Genomic DNA, 25315 nt, shown 5'->3' on the forward strand with positions numbered 1-25315 from the left:
GGTATCCTCGCCCCATTCCTGTGTGGAGGCCCAGAAGGTCTACTACGATATGGCTGCAGAGACTGTGGAGGATTACTCCCACTGAAGGCAGAGATCCTGGCCCGATCTGGAATAACCACGGCGTTGCGAGCCCAGAGGTTTCATGAACGGCAGTATACAGAGGACAAGACTCCCTGATCGCAATTGTTTGACCTGATCCACCTGACCCAGAAATGGCTGAACCCTGAGGCCCTCAGCTCTGAAAAAATGATGGAGCTCGGTACTGGACCGGTATATGAGGGGGCTACCACCAGGCTTGGGTTGGCCAGAATGACCCCTCTACCTACAATGAGTTGGTCTCCCTCATGGAAAGACAGCTGGCAGCCCGTGAACTGTTCCAGACCCACAGCATACCAGGAAGACAGCCCCAAACCCAAGGCCCCAGATTGTCGAGAACTACAGAAGAACCATAACTAGGAGGAAAGACACTGAGGAATAGCCCGAGGCCAAGAAGGGACCTGGGGGTTTGGGAAGAGAGGGCTGGGGGGGCCGACCAAATAGCCCCAGGAAGAGGGTGGCAACTGGGATAAGAGGTCAGTGTTATGAGTGTGGGGAATTGGGGCATATAGCAGCCCAATGCCCCAACAGGGAAGAGCCTATACAGTGCAATCTGGGGGATCCTGGGGAACAATGTGGCCTAATCAGCCTGGTAGGGGTTGCAATGACCTCACATGGGTATACAAGGTCAGTAAAGATTAACGGTATTGCGACCATAGCATTAGTAGATTCCGGGAGTGCTGTCACACTGGTCTCGGGGAAGTTGGTGGGGCAAGACCAGCTAACCAGGGCCAAAACCACAGAGGTAACGTGCTTTCATGGCACCGTAAATTTCTACCCCACAATCCCAGTATGGATTGAGATCCAGGGTAACTGCAGGAGTGGTCCCTGGGCTCCCCTACCTGTTCTTAATGGGTAGGGACTTTCCTGGGTTTGAAAACTTACTCCAGTAGAGCCAGGGGAGGGTAGCAACCCCCGGGCTGAGACGGAGGCACCTACAGATAGCCTCACCCCAATTTTCCCCAGAGCTATTTTCATCCCCTGGGAAACCCCGAAAGTCTAGGTGGGAAAAGAGGGCAGATAAAAGGCTAGGGACCAGGATTCTAGCAGAGAACCAGAAAGCCTCCCTTGTTGATAAGTGAACCCGTTCAGGAGGCCAGGAGACAATTCAGGCCAGTGAGGACTCAGGCGGTTCCTAGCCCAAGTAGGGGCAACCCAAGGGGCGGAGAAGAAATAGGTCCCATGGAGTTAGGTCAAATCGGTACAGCATGTGAGAATTTCGGGCAGGACCGAGCCAATGACCTGCTATATGCAAATGTGAGGGAGGAGGTAGTGGAAGTAAATGGTGTACCCGTGGAAGGAAAGACCCAAGGCCATATTATGTGATCAAACATGATCTGTTGTACCGAATAGTGCAAATTGGAGGGGAAGAAGTAGAGCAGCTCTTAGTCCCACGGAAACACACAAGGGCAGTACTAGAGTTAGCTCACAGTCATTTATTTGGGGGACATCTAGGAGTAGACAAGACACTTTAGAGTCCTAAGAAGATTTTATTGGCCAGGAATATGCATGGAGGTCCAACGCTATTGTACCTCCTGCCCGGAATGCCAGTTGCATAGTCCCTGACCTCACTTGCGGGCCACATTAGTACCTTTGCCTATTATTGAAGTCCCTTTCGAAAGGATAGCCATGCACCCAGTGGGCCTGCTGGAAAGATCAGCATGGGGCCACCGAAATGTATTAGTCATCCTTGACTATGCCACATGGTATTCAGAAGCCATTCCTTTAAGAAACCCCACATCCAAGGCAATAGCAAAAGAACTACTTCAGGTTTTTGCCAGAGTGGGCATCCCTAAGGAGATCCTGACTGACCAAGGAACCTCTTTCATGTTGGAATTAATGAAAGACTTATGTACCCTGCTCTGCATCCATGCCATACGGACCTCAGTCTACCATCCACAAACAGATGGACTGGTAGAGCGGTTTAACTGCACCCTTAAAGGTATGATCCGGAAGGTGGTAGCACAGGATGGAAAAGACTGGGATACCCTTCTACCATACTAATGTTTGCAATACGGGAAGTCCCCCAGGTGTCCACCGGTTTCTCTCCCTTTGAGCTACTATACGGACGCCACCCACGCAGAATATTAGATATCGCCAAGGAGGACTGGGAAGAACAACCCAAACCAGGAAAGAATGTCATTGAGCATGTGACACAGATGAGAGAGCGAATAGCTCGAGTAACCCGTATAGTACGAGAACATTTGGAAAAAGCACAAGAGACCCAGTGGACATATTATAACCGCCGGGCGAAAGTACGGAAATTTCAGCCGGGAGAACGGGTGATGGTGCTAGTGCCGACAGCGGAAAGCAAACTCCTGGCCAGCAGGCATGGGCCATATGAGATAGTGGAAGCCACTGGGGAAGTGGACTACAGGGTCAGACAACCAGACCGCCGAAGACCAGAGCAGATCTACCACGTAAACTTACTGAAGGCCTGCCATGACTGAGAGACATGCCTGGTCATTCAGAGAGCTCCACCTCAGACAGACGACCCACAGGAGCAGGTGAGGATATCCCCCAAGTTATCCCCAGAACAACGAACAGAGGGCATTGATATGATCCAACGGAACCAAGATGTGTTCTGTACACAGCCGGGCTGTACGACACTGGTCCAACATTATATCGTCTCCAGGCCCAGAATAAGGGTGACGATAAGACCGTACTGGATACTGGAAGCTAAGAGAGGAAATTAGGACAGAAGTGAAGAAGATGTTGGAACTTGGGGTTATTGAAGAATCCCACAGCCAGTGGTCCAGCCCTATCGTCCTAGTACCCAAGCCTGATGGCACCCTGAGATTTTGCAATGACTTCCGGAAGTTGAATGAAGTATCCCAGTTCGATGCCTATCTGATACCACGTGTCGACGAGCTAGTTGATCAGTTAGGCAAAGCCCGATACCTAACCACTCTGGACCTGACCAAAGGATATTGGCAAATTCCCCTGGCCAACAACGCTAAGGAGAAGACTGCTTTCTCTACACCTGATGGCCTGTTCCAATACACTGTCCTCCCTTTCGGATTCTATGGGGCCCCTGCAACATTCCAACGACTTATGGATAAATTGCTGCGACCCCATGCCAGGTATGCTGCCGCCTATTTAGACGATATAGTCATCCACAGCCCTGACTGGGAAACACACCTAGGGAAAGCAGAAGTGGTACTAGACGCCCTGCGGAAGGCCGGCCTCAGTGCCAACCCTCTCAAGTGCGTGATAGGACTAGCTGAGGCGAGATACTTCGGGTATGTAGTAGGGATAGACTTGGTAAAACCCCAATGGAACAAAGTGGAGGCAATACAAGATTGGCCTCGGCCAGTCATAGAATCATAGAATATCAGGGTTGGAAGGGACCTCAGGAGGTCATCTAGTCCAACCCTGTGCTCAAAGCAGGACCGATCCCCAACTAAATCATCCCAGCCAGGGCTTTGTCAAGCCTGACCTTAAAAACTTCTAGGGAAGGAGATTCCACCACCTCCCTAGGTAACGCATTCCAGTGTTTCACCACCCTCCTAGTGAAAAAGTTTTTCCTAATATCCAGCCTAAACCACCCCCCCCCACTGCAACTTGAGACCATTACTCCTTGTCCTGTCCTCTTCTACCACTGAGAATAGTCTAGAACCATCCTCTCTGGAACCACCTCTCAGGTAGTTGAAAGCAGCTATCAAATCCCCCCTCATTCTTCTCTTCTGCAGACTAAACAATCCCAGTTCCCTCAGCCTCTCCTCATAAGTCATGTGTTCCAGACCCCTAATCATTTTTGTTGCCCTTCGCTGGACTCTCTCCAATTTATCCACATCCTTCTTGTAGTGTGGGGCCCAAAACTGGACACAGTACTCCAGATGAGGCCTCACCAATGTTGAATAGAGGGGAACGATCACGTCCCTCGATCTGCTGGCAATGCCCCTACCTATAAATCCCAAAATGCCATTGGCCTTCTTGGCAACAAGGGCACACTGTTGACTCGTATCCAGCTTCTTGTCCACTGTCACCCCTAGGTCCTTTTCCACAGAACTGCTGCCTAGCCATTCGGTCCCTAGTCTGTAGCGATGCATGGGATTCTTCCGTCCTAAGTGCAGGACTCTGCACTTGTCCTTGTTAAACCGCATCAGATTTCTTTTGGCCCAATCCTCTAATTTGTCTAGGGCCCTCTGTATCCTATCTACCACTCCTCCCAGTTTAGTATCATCCGCAAATTTGCCGAGAGTGCAATCCACACCATCCTCCAGATCATTTATGAAGATATTGAACAAAACCAGCCCCAGGACCGACCCCTGGGGCACTCCACTTGACACCGGCTGCCAACTAGACATGGAGCCATTGATCACTACCCGTTGAGCCCGACAATCTAGCCAATTTTCTATCCACCTTATAGTCCATTCATCCATCCCATACTTCTTTAACTTGCTGGCAAGAATACTGTGGGAGACCGTGTCAAAAGCTTTGCTAAAGTCAAGGAACAACATGTCCACTGCTTTCCCTTCATCCACAGAACCAGTTATCTCATCACAGAAGGCAATTAGATTAGTCAGGCAAGACTTGCCCTTGGTGAATCCATGCTGACTGTTCCTGATCACTTTCCTCTCCTCTAAGTGCTTCAGAATTGATTCCTTGAGGACCTGCTCCATGATTTTTCCGGGGACTGAGGTGAGGCTGACTGGCCTGCAGTTCCTAGGATCCTCCTTCTTCCCTTTTTTAAAGATGGGCACTACATTAGCCTTTTTCCAGTCATCCGGGACTTCCCCCGATCGCTATGAGTTTTCAAAGATAATGGCCAATGGCTCTGCAATCACATCCGCCAACTCCTTTAGCACTCTCGGATGCAGCGCATCCGGACCCATGGACTTGTGCTCATCCAGATTTTCTAAATAGTCCCGAACCACTTCTTTCTCCACAGAGGGCTGGTCACCTCCTCCCCATGCTGTGCTGCCCAGTGCAGTAGTCTGGGAGCTGACCTTGTTCGTGAAGACAGAGGCAAAAAAAGCATTGAGTACATTACTGGGTTACTAGTGGGACAGTAAATACCCTAGTTCAGGGGCAGGAAACTGCGCCCTGAACCGCCCCCCCACAAGAAGAGGAAGCACGGGACCCATCATAATCGTATCGGCAATTTGCCACACTTTGAATTATATTAAAAAATTCAGCAGCCTCACTAGAAGCTGATGCTGCATCACTGACCACCAAGTTCAATGAATGAGAATTGCATGGGACAAAAAAAAAGCTCGAGGGTTTAATTCTTGGATCCGTGTCTGCACTCCTCTGTTCTTTCCTCTCACGTTGGCACCATTATCGTAGCCCTGACCTCTCATGTCAGCTATCGCAATTCCCGTATCTTCCAGCTTTTTAAGAAGCACATTTGTCATACCAGCTCCTGTAGTATCATCAATGTCAATAAATTCTAGAAAATGCTCTCTGACAGTCACCATTGCAGGGACATTTTCACTAGGTTCTGTTGTTGTTACAAAATGCACAATTAAAGTAATTTGTTTCGTATGGCTGATGTCAGGTGTGCAGTCCAGAATAACAGAGTAATATCTTGCTGACTTCAGATCTGCCACAATCTTCTGTTTGACTTTTGTTGCCAGTAACTGTATGATCTCATTTTGAATTGTTTTTCCAAGGTAGTGGTGTGTGTACATTTCTTGAGTGGTTTCAGAGTAGCAGCCATGTTAGTCTGTATCCGCAAAAAGAAAAGAGTCTCTAAGGTGCCACAAGTCCTCCTTTTCTCATTTCTTGAGTGGTGACTCTGTGACGGGTTGGATCACAGAAACCCCCTCGGGACTGCCAGTTGATGTGCCAAGGCTACTTCTGCCCCTGCTTTCCCTGCCAGCTTGGGACTACAGCACCCTGTCTTGCTGAGCCAGACACATCCGTCTGCTCCAACATAGACCCAGGGTCTAATCCACGTGCCACAGAGCTGCAGACTTAACTGAAAGAAACTCAAGAAGTGTTCCTGCCTTTAACACTCAGATGCCCAACTCCCAATGGGGTCCAAACCCCTAATAAATCCATTTTACCCTGTATAAAGCTTATACAGGTAAACTCATAAATTGTTCGCCCTCTATAACACTGATGGAGAGATATGCACAGCTGTTTGCCCCCCCCCCCCGGTATTAATACATACTCAGGGTTAATTAATAAGTAAAAAGTGATTTTATTAAATACAGAAAGTAGGATTTAAGTGGTTCCAGGTAGTAACAGGCAGAACAAAGCAAATTACCAAGCAAAATAAAATAGAACACGCAAATCTATGTCTAATACAGTAAGAACTCTGAATGTAGATAAAAACCTCACCCTTAGAGGAATTCCAGTAAGCTTCCTTTTACAGACTAGACTCCTTCTAGTCTAGGTGCAGCAATCACTTACACCCCCTGTAGTTACTATCCTTTGTTCCAGTTTCTTTCAGGTGTCCTTGGGAGTGGAGAGGCTGTCTCCTTAGCCAGCTGAAGACAAAATGGATGTGTCTCCCTGGGGTTTAAATAGACTTTCTCTTGTGGGTGGAGACCCCCTCCTCTCTCCTATGCAAAGTCCAGCTCCAAGATGGAGTTTTGGAGTCACATGGGCAAGTCATATGTCCATGCATGATTCAGAACTTACAGTTAGCACGCATGGTTCACATGCTTCCTTGAACGTCCTCAGGTAGACATCTTATGTGGATTGGAGCCTTACAAGATCCATTGTTCGCTAAGTGCTTCTTGACTGTGCACCTAATTTGCACATCCCTCTCTCAAGAGGCTGACCAAATGCTCTACTAAGGCTGCTTAGAAATCAAGCTAGTACACAGCCAATATTCATAACTTCCAAGCCAAAAATGATACTTGCATACAAATAGGATGAATAGATTCAGTAGATCATAACCTTCATAGAGATATGTTACATGGCATATGTAGCTGTCAAGGTTCCTTCTCCACTCTGAACTCTAGGGTACAGATGTGGGGACCTGCATGAAAACCTCCTAAGCTTACTTTTACCAGCTTAGGTTAAAACTTCCCCAAGGTACAAAATTATTTTGCCCTTGGATTTCCACTGCCACCACCAAACTTTATCTGGGTTTACTGAGAAACATGGTTTGGACACGTCTTTCCCCCCCAAATCCTCCCAACCCTTGCACCCCACTTCTTGGGGAAGGTTTGGTAAAAATCCTCACCAATTTGCATAGGTGACCACAGACCCAAACCTTTGGATCTTAGAACAATGAAAAAGTATTCAGTTTTCTTACAAGAAGACTTTTTAAATAGAAGTAAAGGAATCACCTCTGTAAAATCAGAATGGTAGATACCTTACAGGGTAATTAGATTCAAAACATAGAGAATTCCTCTAGGCAAAACCTTAAGTTACAAAAAAGACACACAGACAGGAATAGTCATTCTATTCAGCAGAGCTCTTTTCTCAGCCATTTAAAGAAATCATAATCTAACACATACCTAGCTAGATTACTTACTAAAAGTTCTAAGACTCCATTCCTGTTCTGTCCCCAGCAAAAGCAGCATACAGACAGACACAGACCCTTTGTTTTTCTCCCTCCTCCCAGCTTTTGAAAGTATCTTGTCTCCTCATTGGTCATTTTGGTCAGGTGCCAGCGAGGTTACCTTTAGCTTCTTAACCTTTTACAGGTGAGAGGATTTTTCCTCTGGCCAGGAGGGATTTTAAAGGGGTTTACCCTTCCCTTTATATTTATGACAGTAGCATAAAACATATTCCAGTTATGTCATATAAGCATATTTCCATAAAGCCTTATGGGGGGCACCATCGCAGACTCTTCTTAGTCTAATCTCAAGGTCTTTCCACCTATGGAATGCTCTCTGCTGATTTGTTGCCAGATTTTTCCAGTCCTTTGTTCCTGTAGAACCCAATGTGGCTAGAACATTAGACTGGAAGATTTTGCAACAAAAACAGTATGCGGCATTCTGAGTTTTTGAGTACATAAGCCATGGCTTCTCCACTTTGTCACCATTGGGGATTTCACGGCAGTAATGTGTTGGATGGAAACGTCTATTTTCATTGTCTTTGGGGAACATGAAGTTTTTCACTTGCTGTGGCCCAGGCAGTACAAGGAAGTCCCTCAGGCTACTGCTCAAGTGGGTCCACAGTCCTGGATCACCTAGACTTAAGGAACTAAACTCAGCAGCAGCTGTTTCTTGTGCCTCCACCACACTCTTCTCTGATCTACACTTTTCTTCAGGAATGTGCATGGTTACATCCATTTGAGATGGAGATATGCATGCTGCAGTAGCTGCCAGGTCACCTGCACTCTAACTGGAAGATCAGGCATCTCCTCACTGCTCACATCCTCACTGGGGCCAGAAGGCTCATCGTGAACATTTGTGTCTATGTATCTCAGGAGAGCTCCTTCCTGCTTAGATAGAAAAGCTTCCTTTGCTTGCTTTCTTTTTCTGAATGCTGCCCCAGATGGGCATTTTCTTCTTTCACTCATGACTGCTGTTCTGTGCCAGCTATAGCTCTCAACACTCAATTGAAGGGGACAAATAAGCAGGCTGGTAGCAGGGCCTGAGTGAGGGAAGATATCAGTGTCTTAAGGGCCAAACTGGCTCCTACTACTTCAGTTGACTGCCTGTTCTCCTCAAGTGGGTTCAGAGAAGCAGCAGGAAACAGGAAGCTCCCTGAGAAGCTGGTGTTAATCAGTCCAGGCTCCTAGGGGTGCTAGAGAGGTACATAAGAGGCTCCTCCTCCTCTCTCTCCCTGCAGCTCCTGCTGCTTTCTGTTATTCCCTCTCACCTTTTCTCCTGCCTGCCTGTTATGTCTCTTGTGCCCTCCTTCCTCCAGCACAGCACTCCACCATCTCTGTGCATCTAGAGCAGAGAGAATACATATGCACCAGCAGCAGACACAATTTTCTACTCTCTGGGTCCTAGCCGTGCCCCCCTCACCCCCCCACATAATCTGGCACCTGAGGTGGCCACCTCAGTTCGCCTCATGGTAAGGCCAGCCCTGCCGAGGGCTGTGTCCCATGCTGCAGTGCTGGGAGTGACTGTGCTGGTTAGAGCTTGGCGGACAAGGCACAGATTGGAAGCTACACTGAGAGATTAAATGAATAAGGGTAATGCTTGCATTCAGTCCTGGACAGTACCAAGGCCTCGTTTCTGCGCTCATTCTAACTGAAAGGGACAGGACTTTAATGTCCTTGTACATTTGTTTCAGTTAATTCAGCAATCCAATGTGGGGGCAAATCTCTGTCAGTGTTGCCAGTGATCATGACGCTGAGCATGGCCTGGGTGAGCAGAGAGTGGGGAGTTTGTGGAGGGGCAAGGGGACACCATGGGAGCAGAAAGGAGATGCTCTTACCCTCTCTCTCTGAGTGTCTCGCAGCTCCTGCAGGAAGTCTCTCAAGGCTTCTCGGACTCCATCCAGATCAGGCTCGCTGGCACTGTGCTCCCCTTGGAGAGGGGAAGCCCAACCAAAGGGGGAGCGGGAACGGCTCCTCTCTGGAGAGCCAGTGCAGGAGGCTGGAGTCCGTTGCCCGTCAGTTCCTGTGGTGACAGAGAAGCTCTCAAAGCCTGAATGCCAGGTGGGTGTGTTAGGAGAGGGACCGTCAGGCAGGCCTAGACCATCCCCATGTGATAATGGCAGGGGGCAATATGGATTATCTGGTACAAGACAAGCGTGTCACTACAGCCAGAGAACTGCGGTTCTCTCCTCAGCCCAGCCTGGGGATAATCCATGCACGGATTCAGAGCCACCCCCTCCAGAAATTGCTGCTAGGTTGGATTTCCAGGCAGACCCCTGCCCCCTCTGTGGCTTTCCCCTTTCAGGGCAGGGATAGCTGCCTGACACTCAGTTCCTTCAAGTGCCACCCTCTTCCCCTTCAAAATGACTGCTGCCATGGCAATACCTTTCCCTCTGTGATGTATCTTCCCCCACTCTGGAAGGCTGCTGTGGCTTGCACACAGGCCCCGCCAGAGCAGCCCTCACCCTCGAGCACTGGGGAAATGTCATGCAGCTCTTGTGACGTGTAATCAGTGCTCCAGTGCAGTCACACACACAGCACTCTGTGATCTGGCCCACTCAGTCTGTCTCCCAAACCCAGCTGAGCCCTCCAAGGCTGCTGACCTTTGCTAGGGGAGCAGGGTCTCTGCGGTGAGGGGCTCTGCCTGCCCAGCCCTAGTGTCCGGCGCACAACAGAGTGCAGCACCCCCAGCTTCGACTCCACCTCCCTCTTGGCAGCCTCCGTCTTGGCCAGCTCTGTCTCTAGGCCGTGGAGGTGCCCCTCGGTGGTGCTGAGGCGCAGCTGGAGGCCTTTGCTGGCCCTGCCGGCCTGCTGCAGCTTCAGCTCCATGTTGTGGAGCTCATCCTGGAGCTTCTTCTCCTTGCTGTGACTCTCGCCCAGGCTGTCGACCAGCCCCTTTTCTCTGGCTCTGGCTTCCCACTCCACCTCCACCAGCTTCCTCTGCAGGCTCAGTACCTGGAACGGAGTGCGCTGCAGAGTAACCGCCAGGCCCTGTCTACATATGGTCCACCAGAGAGCATGCTGGAAGGGACAGGAGGAGTGCACTGCCTCGACACATGCGCAGCGGCCAGGAGCCTCCCAGCGCAGACCCAAAGACAGCCCTCTCTGCAGCATGGGAGCACCCATAGTTCAGTGCACAGGCTCCCAGGCTGAGCTGCTGCTCTCCACCCCACTGGCAGAGAGAGCCCTGGGTCACTCTCTGGAAACCCCAGGGCAGTGTTTACAGGCAGGCGCCAGGGAGTGGAGTGCCCTCCCCTCTGCTGCAGGGCTGCACCCTCAGGGTGATGGGAAGGAACAGGAGGGGAGGGGAACAATCCTTGAGGTCTCCCACAGGAGCCTGGTGGGCCTAGCTAGGCTAATCTAGAGATGGCCTTGTACCCTTCCCTCCGGACCATCCTTTCCCTCTGCCTCCGTCCCTCGCAGCCCGCCTCTGCCTGCCAGCTCCAGTGCCTACTCGGTTCACCTCTTTGCGAACACATTTCTGGCCGCCCTCCATCTCCGCGATCCTCTGCTTCAGCTCCAGGGACTGCCTGTGGCACTGCTGCTCGCGCTGCTCCTGCTGCAGGAAACAGGCCTGCAACTCGCTCACCTCTTTGCCCTTCTTGCTGTTCTCGTCCCCCAGCGTCTTCACCTGCAAAGGGAGGTTCTTCAGGTTGCCCCTGGGCTCGGCCTGGGGCACATGGGCCGTGCTGGCAGGCCCATCTTGGCCACAGCAAGCCACTGCTGCTGCCCTGACCAGGGGCAGGACTGGCTCCCCCCGGCAATGACTGCTTGAGGATGGACAAAATGGTCCCTTCTTAGTCTGGTTTCTCCACCTCCCCAGAGGAGCTGGCCAAGTGCCACAGGGTGGAAAGTACCAGTGTGGAACCCACTGATTCACTCTGGGTCACTAGCAGACTTCTCCAGCCGCCTTTCCCCAGCCCGCCAGGCCTGGGCCGGTGCTGGCACAGCCCATGGGGAGCAGGCCTGTGTAGCACACTCCCCTCTGCAGTCAGCCGCTCCAGTGGCCAGTGGGATGGGGAATGAGACCAGGCCATTCTGCTCCTTGCACTGGGGGATTGAGGCTGGGGAGTTTTGAATCCTCCAGTTTTCTACCCAACGGGTTTTCAGGGCATGGTCTCCATTTGGGAGGGAGATGCCCCTCACCTCCCTGGGAGATGCACTTCTGGGCATGCCCCAGGGGGCCTCTGGCTGCTACCAGCTCTCCCTCTCATCCTGGCATTGTTCCAGGTTGCCACAGGGGAATGGGACCCATTCAGTGGCCCAAATGGGCAGCCTACAAGGAGGCATCGCAGTCAGGAAGTTCCCAGGATGGGAGGTGCTGGGGCAGAATGTGTCTGCGAAGGCTGATAGAGCTGGGACACAGCAAAGGGACCTGGCTTGCACGTGTCCAGGAGCCATCTGCACTCACCTGTCTGCGCAGTTCCTGCAGCTCCCGGCGGGCCTCCATCTGAGACTTCTCCACCTCCCGCAGGCTTGCCCTCAGCTCTCCTGCCTCTTTCTGAGCTGCAGCCTTGGCTTCCTCCAGCATGGTGATTTTCTGCTCTTTCTCCTCTAGGCCTCTCTTCAAGCTGAAGCAGACATGCATGGTCACTCCTGGCCGGGGAATGCTGAAGGGCTGTGAGCGGACATCTATGCAGGGGGCACCACCCACACAGTCACCCAGCTGTCGTCACGGTGTGAGTGGGAGCTCTGGGCTGTTTGGGGACAGGTATAGAAGGGAAAAAATCCAGCTGGAAGTGGACAGTCGGCAGAGAAGAGGTCAGACCATGCTACTGTGCCCATTCCAAGGAGCCCTAGTGCAGCCCTTGGACTGGCCTCTGGGCCCAGTTCTGCGGGGAAAGAGACACGGATTGATGGAATGGCTCTGGACTGAGCTATCGGAGAAGGAGCTGCCTTGGGCCTGCCTGGAATGGCTGTAGGATCCAGCCCTACTTGTACATCCCAGGCCTGAATACAGTGCCCAGTGCTTAGCTGGAATGGCTTTGGGTGGACGTGCTGGTAGGTCTTTGTTACTGTTCCGCACTCTCTGGTTTGGATCTGGGACCCAGCTAACAGTCCCTGGCCATGCCTGCACCTTGGCAGGCTATCAAAGTGCCAAGTAATGTCTGCTGCAGGGTGCAGCCCACCTGGCACTGCACAGAGCCTACCTGATCCTTTCGCTCTCCGTCTTCTTGATGGCGGCCCGCAGCTCAGTATTGGATTTCTGCATTATTTTCTTCTCCCTGGTCTCGTCCCCCAAAGCCCTGCGGGTTTCCAACATCTCCTTGCACTGGAGCTCTTGGGCCTCCTGACCATCCTGCAACCTGCGGTGCAACTCGATCAGGTCCTTATGCGCCCCATCGCAGGCATTCTCTGCAAGCCGCAGCTGCGTCCTTAACTGTTCTGCCTTTTGGGGAGAGACACAGACATGCAAGCCCTGTACTCTCTCACCCAGGATCTCTGCCCTACTATAGGAGCAGAGCTGGTGTTTGCTGCTTGTCATCTAGAATGGGTGAATGCCAGTCCATCCTCCCAGGAGAAGGTGGCAGCTGCTAAGCCAGCATGATGCCCTATGCAAAGGGGGCTCGGCTCCTCATTACAGTTTTGAGGAGACTGGGCACTCCACCCTAGCAGGAGGCACACGACACTTTGAGAAGCTGGCTTGTTTCACAGCCCAGTATGCGAAGGAGGAATATGAAGTCCTTGTACAGTGCAATGTGCTGCCAGCCCAGCCTGTGAGCGCTGCAGTCATAGAATCATAGAAGATTAGGGTTGGAAGAGACCTCAGGAGGTCATCTAGCCCAACCCCCTGCTCAACACAGGACCAACCCCAACTAAATCACCCCAGCCAGGGCTTTGTCAAGCCAGGTCTTAAAAACCTCTAAGGATGGAGATTCCACCACCTCCCTAGGTAACCCATTCCAGTGCTTCACCACCCTTCTAGTGAAATAGTTTTTTCCTAATATCCAACCTAGACCTTTGTTCCTGAGACCATTGTTCCCTTTTCTGTCATCTGCCACCACTGAGAACAGCCTAGCTCCATCCTCTCTGGAATCCCCCTTCAGGTAGTTGAAGGCTGCTATCAAATCCCCCCTCATTCTTCTCTTCTTCAGACTAAATAAGCTCAGTTCCCTCATCCTTTCCTCATAAAAAACGGTTACTCACCTTCTCATAACTGTTGTTCTTTGAGATGTGTTGTTCATGTTCATTCCAATCAGGTATGTGTGCGCGCATGTTCACGGTAGCCAGATTTTTTCCCCTAGCAGCATCTGTCGGTCAACCTGGGCACCCCCTGGAGTTGCGCCTTCATGGCACTCAATATAGAGCCTTGAAGAACAAGTTACGAGAAGGTGAGTAACCATTTTTTCTTCTTTGAGTGCTTGTTCATGTCGATTTCAATCAGGTGACTCACAAGCCCAAGTTTAGGTCGTAGTGTCGGAGTCTTCCACTGATTGAAGCACTGCTTATCCGAAGGCCACATTGTCTCTGGCCTGCTGGGTAATTGCATAGTGCGTGGTGAAAGTATGGATGGAGGACCATGTCACTGCTCTGCAGATTTCCTGAGGGGGAACCTGAGCCAGGAACACTGTTGATGAAGCCTGCACCCTGGTGGAGTGCACAGTGACTGGAGGTGCAGGAACCCCCGCCAGGTTGTAGCACTCATGAATACAGGACACTATCCATGACGAGATGCATTGTGACGATACCGGCTGACCTTTCTTTCTGTCTGCCACTGCCACAAATAACTGGACCAACTTTCTGAATGGCTTTGTCCTCTCCATGTTGAAGGCTAGCGCCCTGCGGACATCCAGAGAGTGCAGTCTCTGTTCCCTACCGCTGGAATGAGGCTTAGGGTAGAATACCGGGAGAAAGATGTACTGGTTAATGTGAAACTTCGACACAACCTTTGGGAGGAAAGCAGGATGAGGCCTGAGCTGAACCTTGTCCTTATAGAACATGTTATAGGGAGGCTCTGATGTTAGGGCCCTGAGCTCAGACACCCTCCTAACCGAGGTTATTACTACCAGGAACACCACCTTGTAAGAGAGGTAGAGCAGGGAGCATGTCACCAATGGTTCAAATGGTAGTCCCATGAGCCTAGAGAGGACCAGGTTGAGGTCCCAGGTGGGGACAGGCTGACGGACTTGAGGGTACAGTCTGTCGAGTCCTTTTAAAAATCATCTGACCATAGGGTTAGCAAAAACGGAGCGGCCCCCTGCACTCAGATGCCAGGCCGATATGGCATCTAAGTGCACCCTTATTGAAGAGAATGAAAGCCCCTGCTGCTTCAGATGGAGCAAGTAGTCCAGAATGAGCAACACTGAAGCTAGCGTCAGGGACGAATGGCACTGCACAGACCAGATTGAAAATCTCTTCCACTTGGCAAGGTAGGTGGCTCTTGTAGAGGGTTTCCTGCTACCAAAGAGGACTTGTCTAACCTGGTCTGAACAGGAAAGCTCCATCGGGTTCAACCATGGAGCTTCCATGCCGTGAGGTCAAGCGACTAGAGGTTTGGATGTTGAAGACAACCGTGATCTTGTGTCAGAAGGTCCAGGAAGAGTGGAAGGGTGATTGGGGCTTCCACAGACATGTCTAGGAGAGATGTGTACCACTGCTGATGGGGCCAGGCTGGTGCTATCAATATGACCTGAGCTCGTTCCCTCCGGATCTTGAGGAGTACCTTGTGAATGAGTGGTATGGGCGTAAAGGAGATGGCCTCCCCATGGAAGGAAGAATGCATCCACTCTGGAGCCCGGGCTTTGATTCTGGAAGGAGCAGAACTGCTGGCACTTCCTATTGTGTTGCGTGGTGAATAGGTCTATCTGGGGAAAGCCCCACCTCAGGAAGATTGAGAACGCGACGTCCGTGTGAAGGGACCACTCCTGGGTGTGAAATGACCTGCTGAGGTGGTCCGCCAGCTCGTTCTGTACTCTGAGGAGGTACGACACTTGCAGGTGTATTGTATGTTTCACACAGTAGTTCCACAGCATGGCTTCCTGCCACAGGGGAGAGGAGCATGCACCCCCCCTGTTTGTTGGTATAGAACATTGCTGTTGTATTGTCCATCATAACTGATACACAATGTCCCATTAAGTGTGCACAGAAGGTCTGGCATGCTAGGCGTACCACTCTCAGCTCTCTGACATTGATGTGGAGAGCCAGATCTGCCTGAGACCAGAGACCCTGAGTCCTGCTGTCTCCCAAATGAGCTCCCCAGCCCAAGTCTGATGCATCCATCACTAGCGAGAGAGACGGCTGCGGACTGGTGAAGGGGACCCCTGAGCACACTTCCTGAGGGTCGAGACACCAGATAAGGTTACCTAGGGAGGTGGTAGAATCTCCTTCCTTAGAGGTTTTTAAGGTCAGGCTTGACAAAGCCCTGGCTGGGATGATTTAACTGGGAATTGGTCCTGCTTCGAGCAGGGGGTTGGACTAGATGACCTTCTGGGGTCCCTTCCAACCCTGATATTCTATGATTCTATGATTCTAAGGGAGTCGATGACCAGGTGAGGCAGGGTCACAGTCCTGTCCAAGCTGTCCCAGGCTTGGTGATACACTGACACAAGCCACGACTGAAGAGGTCGAAGGCTGAGTCTGGCATGCTGCACCACCTAGGTACAGGCAGCCATGCTGTTTCTTGCTGTGGTGGTGGGAAACTGTCGGATATCTGTCAGGGCCTGAAACCTTGCTTCTTCCAGGTATGCCCTGGCTTGGGTTGATTCCAGTACTGCTCCTATAAACTCTATCGTCTGGACAGGGGAGAGAGTCGATTTTGCTTCGTTTAGAGGGAGACCCAGGTTGTCGAAGGTGGCTCTGATGAATCTGACCTGAGCCTCCACTTGCGTCCTGAAGCGGCCTGACTGCTGCGCTGGGCATCGCAACATGGGGAGTAGATGGCCAGCCCTCTGTGGAGAAAGAGGTGGTTAGGGACTATTTAGAAAAGCTGGACGTGCACAAGTCCATGGGGCCGGACGAGTTGCATCCGAGAGTGCTAAAGGAATTGGCGGATGTGATTGCAGAGCCATTGGCCATTATCTTTGAAAACTCGTGGCGAACGGGGGAAGTCCCAGATGACTGGAAAAAGGCTAATCTAGTGCCAATCTTTAAAAAAGGGAAGGAGGAGGATCCTGGGAACTACAGGCCGGTCAGCCTCACCTCAGTCCCCGGAAAAATCATGGAGCAGGTCCTCAAGGAATCAGTCCTGAAGCACTTACACGAGAGTAAAGTGATCAGGAACAGTCAGCATGGATTCACCAAGGGAAGGTCATGCCTGACTAATCTAATCGCCTTCTATGATGAGATTACCGATTCTGTGGATGAAGGGAAAGCAGTGGATGTATTGTTTCTTGACTTTAGCAAAGCTTTTGACACGGTCTCCCACAGTATTCTTGTCAGCAAGTTAAAGAAGTATGGGATGGATGAATGCAGTATAAGGTGGGTAGAAAGTTGGCTAGATTGTCGGGCTCAACGGGTAGTGATCAATGGCTCCATGTCTAGTTGGCAGCCGGTGTCAAGTGGAGTGCCCCAGGGGTCGGTCCTGGGGCTGGTTTTGTTCAATATCTTCATAAATGATCTGGAGGATGGTGTGGATTGCACTCTCGGCAAATTTGCGGATGATACTAAACTGGGAGGAGTGGTAGATACGCTGGAGGGCAGAGATAGGATACAGAGGGACCTAGACAAATTGGAGGATTGGGCCGAAAGAAACCTGATGAGGTTCAATAAGGATAAGTGCAGGGTCCTGCACTTAGGACGGAAGAACCCAATGCACAGCTACAGACTAGGGACCGAATGGCTAGGCAGCAGTTCTGTGGAAAAGGACCTAGGGGTTACAGTGGACGAGAAGCTGGATATGAGTCAGCAGTGTGCCCTTGTTGCCAAGAAGGCCAATGGCATTTTGGGATGTATAAGTAGGGGCATAGCGAGCAGATCGAGGGACGTGATCGTTCCCCTCTATTCAACATTGGTGAGGCCTCATCTGGAGTACTGTGTCCAGTTTTGGGCCCCACACTACAAGAAGGATGTGGATAAATTGGAGAGAGTCCAGCGAAGGGCAACAAAAATGATTAGGGGTCTGGAACACATGACTTATGAGGAGAGGCTGAGGGAACTGGGATTGTTTAGTCTGCAGAAGAGAAGAATGAGGGGGGATTTGATAGCTGCTTTCAACTACCTGAGAGGTGGTTCCAGAGAGGATGGTTCTAGACTATTCTCAGTGGTAGAAGAGGACAGGACAAGGAGTAATGGTCTCAAGTTGCAGTGGGGGAGGTTTAGGTTGGATATTAGGAAAAACTTTTTCACTAGGAGGGTGGTGAAACACTGGAATGCGTTACCTAGGGAGGTGGTAGAATCTCCTTCCTTGGAAGTTTTTAAGGTCAGGCTTGACAAAGCCTTGGCTGGGATGATTTGATTGGGGATTGGTCCTGCTTTGAGCAGGGGGTTGGACTAGATGACCTCCTGAGGTCCCTTCCAACCCTGATATTCTATGATTCTATGATTCTATGATTCATCAGCTAGTCGTTGAGGAATGGAAACACCTGTACCTGGTGACTGTGCAAGAACGCGGCAATGACTGCCATGTACTTGGTGAAGACTTGAGGTGCTGCTGACAGGCCAAACGGAAGGACTGTAAACTGGTAGTGGTACATTCACCACAAATCTTAGGTACTTCCTGTGGGGCTGAGTGACTGTGATATGGATATATGCGTCCTTCAAGTTAAGGGCAGCATACCAGTCTGCTGGGCCCAGTGATGGGATGATTGAGGCCAAAGAGATCATACGGAACTTGAGTTTCTTCACAAACTTGTTGAGTTCTCGCAGGTCCAGGATGGGCCTGAGGCTGCCTTTGGCTTTTGGTAAAAGGAAATACCGGGAGTAAAAGCCCTCGCCCCTGTGCTCCTGAGGAACCTCCTCCATTGCCCCTTGAGATAGGAGTGACTGCACCTGCTGGATAAGGAGCTGCTCGTGAGAAGGGTCCCTGAAGAAGGACGGGGAAAGTGGATGGAAGGGTGGGCGGGCACAGAATTGGATGGAGTATCCTCTCTCTACCGTGTGGAGCACCCAAAGGTCCGAGGTGATATGGAACCATGCATGGTAGAAAGAGGACAGTTGGGATGAGAAGGTAAGGCAGGGTGGATACAGTTGAGGATCTGGTGCACCGTCCTTGACCTGTTTCAGTCCAGAGGGTGGTTTAGATTGGCCAGAGCTCTGGCCTGAGGACAGTGCGGTCGCCTTCTGTCATTTCTATTCCTCCTCTGTGAGCCGTCCTGATGGTTCTGTGGCTGATAGAACCGTGGAGGAGGTTGCGGCCTAAAATGTTTATGTTGTGTAGCGGGCGTATGGAGGCCCAATGATTTGAGAGTGACTCTCGAATCCTTCAGGCTATGCAGCCTTTTATCCATCTTTTCAGAAAATAGAGCCGAACCCTCGAAGGGGAGGTCCTGAATAGTTTGTTGGACCTCATATGGCAAGCCCAGGATTTGGAGCCAAGAGCCTCTCCTCATAGCTATGCCTGTGGCCATGACATGAGCCAGTGCGGCTTGCAGCGAAGTCCTGGAAATGAGCTTCTCTTCCTCCACGAGAGCCGAAAAATTGGCATGGGAGTCCTGCAGCAACAGCTCCACAAATTTAGCCATTGCCCCGGATGTGTTTGAAGCAGTACCTACTGACAATGGCCTGCTGATCTGAAATGCGGAGCTGTAAGCCTCCAGTGGAGTAGAACTTTCTCCCATAAAGGTCAAGCCTTTTCGCCTCCCTATTCTTTGGGGAGGGTCCCTGGAAGTCCTGACACTTGTATTGGTTGGCAGCATTGACCACAAGAGAGTCAGGTGTGTGATGCGTGTATAAATGCTTAGGGACACTTGGATGGCACAAAGTAGCATCTTTCGTTGCACTTAGCAGTACGGAGCAACGAGGCTGGGGTCTGCCACAGAGTTTTTGTGGTGTCAGAGATGGTCTTTATGAGGGGCAGGGCAATCCATGCAGGTCCGGAGCGAGAAGATCCACCACTAGATCTGCATCCTCCACTACCTCCTCCGCCTAAATGCCCAGGCCCTGGGAAACCCTCTAAAAAATTGCTGCAGAACCCCGTTGTCCTCCAAGGCTGGGGCTGTCATCGTGCCCGTCAATGCCTCATCTGGAGAGGACGAGGAAAAGACCCCGCGAGGGGTGGCTGCTCCCTTCCTTCCACACCCAAGGGGTCCCGTGGCACCTGGGTTTTTTGGGCCAGTGCCGACCCAGATGGTGTTGTGCCCCTCAGTGCCAAAAATGCCATCAGCGTCCATGTCATCCTCGACGTCAGAATTGCTGCTGGCACCAGAATCGCCATTGGTGCCAGAGTCCCTGCCAGTGCTGGTGCCACCGGGACCCCCAGGCCTGGCTGCACCAGAGGCATTGAGATGGTAGCAAAGGGTGGTAATAAGCCTACCCCCAATCCTGCTGGTGCCAGTGCTGCTGACGGGGATACAAATGAGGCCAAGGCCAGTGACATCACCCTGGAATTAGACCCTTGGCTGCAACCTTGGCTTTCATGAAAAGGCCAGGGAGTCCAACATGTCCATGGTGCCAGGGGCTGCCATTGGGCGGGCCATGGTGCTGGGTAAGGGTGCCCGTCCCGAGTTGAAGTGGACCATCTGGTTCTACTCCTCCGGAACCGATAGGAGCCTGACTCCGAGGTGTTTGAAAATGATGACCACAGGGGAGTGGCACTTCTAGGCACCAAGCTTTCGCGCCAAGGGCTCGGGGATCGGCGTGGCTGCTGGCTGTGCTCCGGTGCTGGGTGCCTGGGTCAGAGATCAGCGGGCTATCATAGTGGGCTTTCCCCTTGAAGGAGCCCATCTGGGAGGAAAGAACAATGCTATGAGGTGAAGCAGTTCTTGGGCCACCTCAAACACCTCCGGTGTCGAAGGGAGGTGCAGCTCCCGGCTCGGTCTTGGCAAGCGAGGAGGGTCCGGACTCAACTGCCCTTCCACGCGGGCAGGAGTTGGCGTGACAGTCACCGGTGGAGCAGCACTAGTGTGGCCTGATTCGGGTCTCACAGCGGCAGGCTCCTTAGGCCTAGCTGGGGGACAGTGACCTCTCTCTGGCCTCATCTTTTGCAGCACCGGCAATTGCAAACGGTGCCTGCATGCGGCATGTGCGCCGCAAGTGGAGCCAGAACTGTGCCATGAGTCCTTATCCTTACCCGGCACCGGTGCTCGTGCTGACGGTGCTGGAGCGCTCCACACCGAGGATGATGTATTCGGTGCAGGGTCTGCCAACCCAGGGTCAGACTGGGGGCAGAGTGCTGTTTCCATAAACAGGACCTTCAGGCACTGCTCTCTATCTTTTAAAGTCGTGGGCTGAAAAGTCTTAAAAATGGCACAATGATCCTTCTGATGGCCCTCGCCTAAACACTTTAGACATGAGGTGTGAGGATCACTTCTGGGCATACACTTGCCGTAGGCTTTGCAGGGTTTGAAGCCCGGAGACCCCAGTGCTGGGGGAGCGTAGGAGGGGATTCCCCACCCCCAAAAGGAAACTTATCGAACACTAATGAACTACTAACTATTAACAAACAATGGAAAATTAATAGAGAACAATGTAAGAAACTGCTAAATGCGCTTGTTGAGACAAGAGCACAGGAAAGTTCCAGCTAACCATCACTGGCGGTAAGAAAGACCTGTGTGGGTGGTGGGTTGACAGGGCTCTATATTGAGCGCCATGAAGGTGCGACTCCAGGGGGCACCCAGACTGACCCAATGGATACTTCTAGGGGAAAAATCTTCCGGCTACCGTGCATGTGCACACCCCTGATTGGAATCGACATGAACAAGCACTCAAAGAAGAAGTCATGTGCCCCAGCCCCATAATCATTTTTGTTGCTCTCCACTGAACTCTCTCCAATTTGTCCACATCCTTTCCGTAGTGGGGAGCCCAAAACTGGACGCAGTACTCCAGATGTGGCCTCACCAGTGCCCAATAGAAGGGAATAATCATTTCCCTTGATCTGCTGGCAATGCTCCTACTAATGCAGCCCAATATGCCTTTAGCCTTCATGGCAACAGTCTGGCACAGTGGGGTACCTGTAGGGGATCACAGCTGGGGAATCCCTGAGAAAAAGGGCCCAGAGAGAGATTCGCTCCCACAGAGCATGAAGGCTGGCTCTGCTTCAGCTGCACCTCTCTGGTCACTCCAGGATCAGCAACAGTGGGGCTGATCCCACACCTTCCTTCACATGCCAGCACAGCTGCCACAGAGACATGGCAAGGAGACATGGAGGGCACTCAAGGGAGGAGAAGCCTATACAGATTCAAAGCAAATGATGCCAGTAAATGAATGTTATAACTTATGGCTGTTTACAACACAGTAGCCCGTGGAGGTACCAGCAGAAATTATATCCAGGTGCTGCACCCACACACAGGGAGAGACTGGCCCTACCCCAGAGAGCTCTGTGGCTAAATGGGCACAGGACAGGAGGGGAAATGGAGGCCAGGGATGTGATGTGATTTGCCCAAGGTCAGTGTCTGAGGTGGGGTGGACTCCAGTCTCCTGACTCCCAGGTCACTGTCTTATTCAGTAGCCCAGCCAGGGCCTAATCACATCCCCACTCTTGATGTCAAAAGGAGGGGAGTGAAGGTTGTGTAGCATCCCTGGAGATAAGTCAGCTGTTTCCCTCCTTAGCACAGGGTTGCTGGTGCGGGATGGGAGGGGTGGGGAGGCAGCTGGGAAATCTCTCAGTGTTGAGCCCTTTGATTCTGTCCCTTTAAAAAGCTGCCTTGAGTTTATCCTGCTGCTCCAGTTCTGCCCCGGTGACCTTTGAGGTGGGGGCTGGGGTGAGGGGGTGGGATAGAAATTTTCACAGAAACTTGAAGTCACCAGTTTCTTTTTCGTTCCTTCCTCCTCCTTCGATCTGTAAAACCCTAACACTGTCCAGATCCTCCCTGTTGGCCCGGATCACTCCGTCCCGCTCCGTGTTGTTATTGTTCTGTTTCTGAGGAGGATTAGGGTGAGCTCCCCCTCCCATCCCCCAACCCACATATGGGATCCACAAATGCGCCTAGCATTTTCCACCAAGCTCAGCAGAAATTCACCCAGAAGGTCAGTGACCAAAGAAACGGGCGATCCATCATAAAACAAACTGTTTTCATTTCCCAGGATAGAGGGGAGGGGGCTGGGATTGAGAAAAAGAACAAAACCATGAAAAGAAAACAACCTCAGTTCCTTCTCTGCAAAGACAACCTTCCCCATTTGCAGGAATGTGACAGCCGAAGCTCTTAATATGATTATCATAATTATTTCTTTACTAGAAATTTTATTAAAAGCCTCTTTTGAAATCCATGTTCAGGGAGCCAAATCTCCAGCTGAGTCCTGGATGGAAGGACAGAGCAGAGGGAAGCGTGGGGAGGAGAGAGCAAGTGTGTGCATGCATGTGTGTGTGCGTGTGCACGCCTGCGTAGGGAAGGTATGGCTGCAGAACTGGCCTGAGACACTTTCTCAAGTTAAAAGGCTGTGAAAATGTTATGGTTCCCATGGCAATAAGTGGGCCCTAGCTGGCGCCTAATAGGATTTCTCTGTCCTCAGCTTGTTCTATAAGCCCTTTAACTGTCTTTCTCCCGCTCCCTGCCAATCTCTCCTGCTCCCTCAGCCCCCCTCCCTCATCCGCCTTTATCTCTGGGTTTTGCACCCCTTTTTTTCACTGGGACTGGCTCCTGGATCCCTCTTTCTGTGCCACAGTTCCTCAGACCTTATTGTATGCCAGTGCGGCCCCCTCCTTCCTCAGATCCTTCTGCCTCCCAGTGCTCTGAATTCCCTTCTCCTGCTTGCCTGTGTGGTCCCTTCCAGGGTCAGACTTTGAAATCTGTTGAAAGGAGCCCATTGTTGCCAAAATAAACAGCCTGTCATGTTAAATTGCTCTCTCTCCTCTTTCATGTTCTTTAATTTTCTGTCCCCCCCTCCAATCCTTTTGTGGTGGGCCATTCTCTTGCTCTGATGCTGACTCACCAGAGCTGTTAGCCAGGGAGCAGAGCCCAGATCACAGACAGCGCTGGGCTAGGGCTCCCACCTGGCCCTTACTCCCCCAGGGTTTGAGCCAGCTTGTGCCATCTGCCGTGGCTGGTATAGAAGCGATGGCTGTGGGAAGCTCACAGCTGCTCCCCAAGCAGCGTACCCAGCAGGAAGGCTCTGGGGCACTTGCATGGGATGACAGCACACAGCTACAATGTGTTTTGGGTCTGTTATGAATGCTGCTGGTGTTGTGTGACTGCCGTCACCAGGGACTGACCCCAGGACCCCCAGAGCTAAAAGCACGAGCTGCTACAGCTTGAGCTAAAGAGCCAGCACTTCATGGCTAGAGCTGCTGCTGTGAAGACTCCTCTCCTCTGTGGATGGGCATGGCATGGGGCCTGTAACACACTCCCCTGTGGGCAACACTTGCACTGATGGCTGGACTCAGGGCAAAGACCCAGTGCAGGTGAGGCCGAACTTGTCTCCTCTGTCAGACTGGCTTACTCAGACTCTTGGCAAGCAGAGAGTTAACCCATGGTGCACAGATGACCCAGAACAACCATACATACCTCCCTCCCTGCAGAGTCCCTCTCTCTTGCCAGCTCCTTTATGTGCTCATTCAAGCTCTTGGCCTCTCTCTGATGGGCAGCCACCGCTTCTTCAAACTGAGCCTGGAAGGTTTGCAGCTCTCTGGTGATACTGGTGACTGTGTTCTGTGGGGGGACCAGGAGGGGACAATGCCATCAGTGATGCTCGGTCTGCGTGCCCATGTGTGCCAGGCTGGTTGCAGACCATGCTGCTTTAGCTCTTGCACTCATGCTCCAACCAGCTAACACCCAAGTGTAACGCACTCACTGTCAGCTGGCCCCACGGAGCCCAGAGCATAAGGACCATGGGGAGGAGCGTGCTGGTTTGCAGGACAAGGCTCTGTAAGCTGGTGGGTGATGCCAAAGGGCGGCTGCCCCCTCCCTAAGCCAGGTCAGCACTGGTGACAGACAGTGCCCATGCTGCTCAAGGGCCCAGTGTTTTGCTTTACAGCTAGGGTGCACTGCAGAAGGCCCAAGTGACAGCCACCACCTTGGCCAGGGCCTGAACCAGAGACCTCCAGAGCTAAACAGGAGAGCTGCTCCAGAACTGGGACTGTGACGGACTGGCATCCTCCGTACATCAGACACAGAGGGGCACGGAATACACGCGGGCCAGTAGGTTTCAAATCCCTGCCTTCCTCTGCCCAGCTCCTGCGCTCCCATGGTGTGCAACTCCCCTCCCTGCCTTCCTGACACGTTTCTATGTGCCTTGCAATGCAGCCACAGCAAGGCCTGGCTCCCATCCCACCCCCCAGTGCTGTGCATTGCGAGGGACTGTCTAGTGCTGCAGTGGAGTGAAAGCAGTGTGAGTTCATAGTGAGGACCACTTGTTTCCACAGGCCGATTTCCCATCCATGTAGATGTTAGTCAGAGGAGAATCAGGCCTACAGGGGGATTCACCCCGTGCCTGTACTGAGCCCAATGTGTGCCCTTGATCCTTGGACTGCTGGGGCTGGTTAGCCCCCAGCCTGTGTCCAAGCAGCCTCACAGGCCAGCCTCTCTTGGGCCCTGGTTATAGTGTCCCCCCAGCAGCTGGGAATGGCTGGGTTTAGCAATGTCCCAGCCATGCCCTCAGCACACCTCCTGGACTGGAGGCTCCTTCAGGGCATCATGCAGGGCAGCTATTCCAGCTCTGTGCCTGGAGGGGGCAGCCTCCTACTGCAGGGGGGCCTGACACTTGTGCTGGCACAAAGGGGTGAATTCC

The 25315-nt window shown here is 51.9% G+C and overlaps 1 protein-coding gene across 1 annotated transcript in view; it reads right to left on the bottom strand.

The window, feature by feature from the left end:
* CROCC2 (ciliary rootlet coiled-coil, rootletin family member 2) overlaps positions 1–25315 on the bottom strand; it is a 219227-nt gene that overhangs the window by 50742 nt on the left and 143170 nt on the right. Inside the window, 6 exon segments of the mRNA XM_074964244.1 lie at positions 9397–9581; positions 10162–10513; positions 11022–11189; positions 11970–12129; positions 12709–12947; positions 24094–24237. Coding sequence (XP_074820345.1) covers positions 9397–9581; positions 10162–10513; positions 11022–11189; positions 11970–12129; positions 12709–12947; positions 24094–24237 — 1248 coding nt within the window.

The sequence above is a fragment of the Natator depressus genome, chromosome 9 (assembly GCF_965152275.1).
Source record: "Natator depressus isolate rNatDep1 chromosome 9, rNatDep2.hap1, whole genome shotgun sequence".
NCBI classification, from domain to species: Eukaryota; Metazoa; Chordata; order Testudines; family Cheloniidae; genus Natator; species Natator depressus.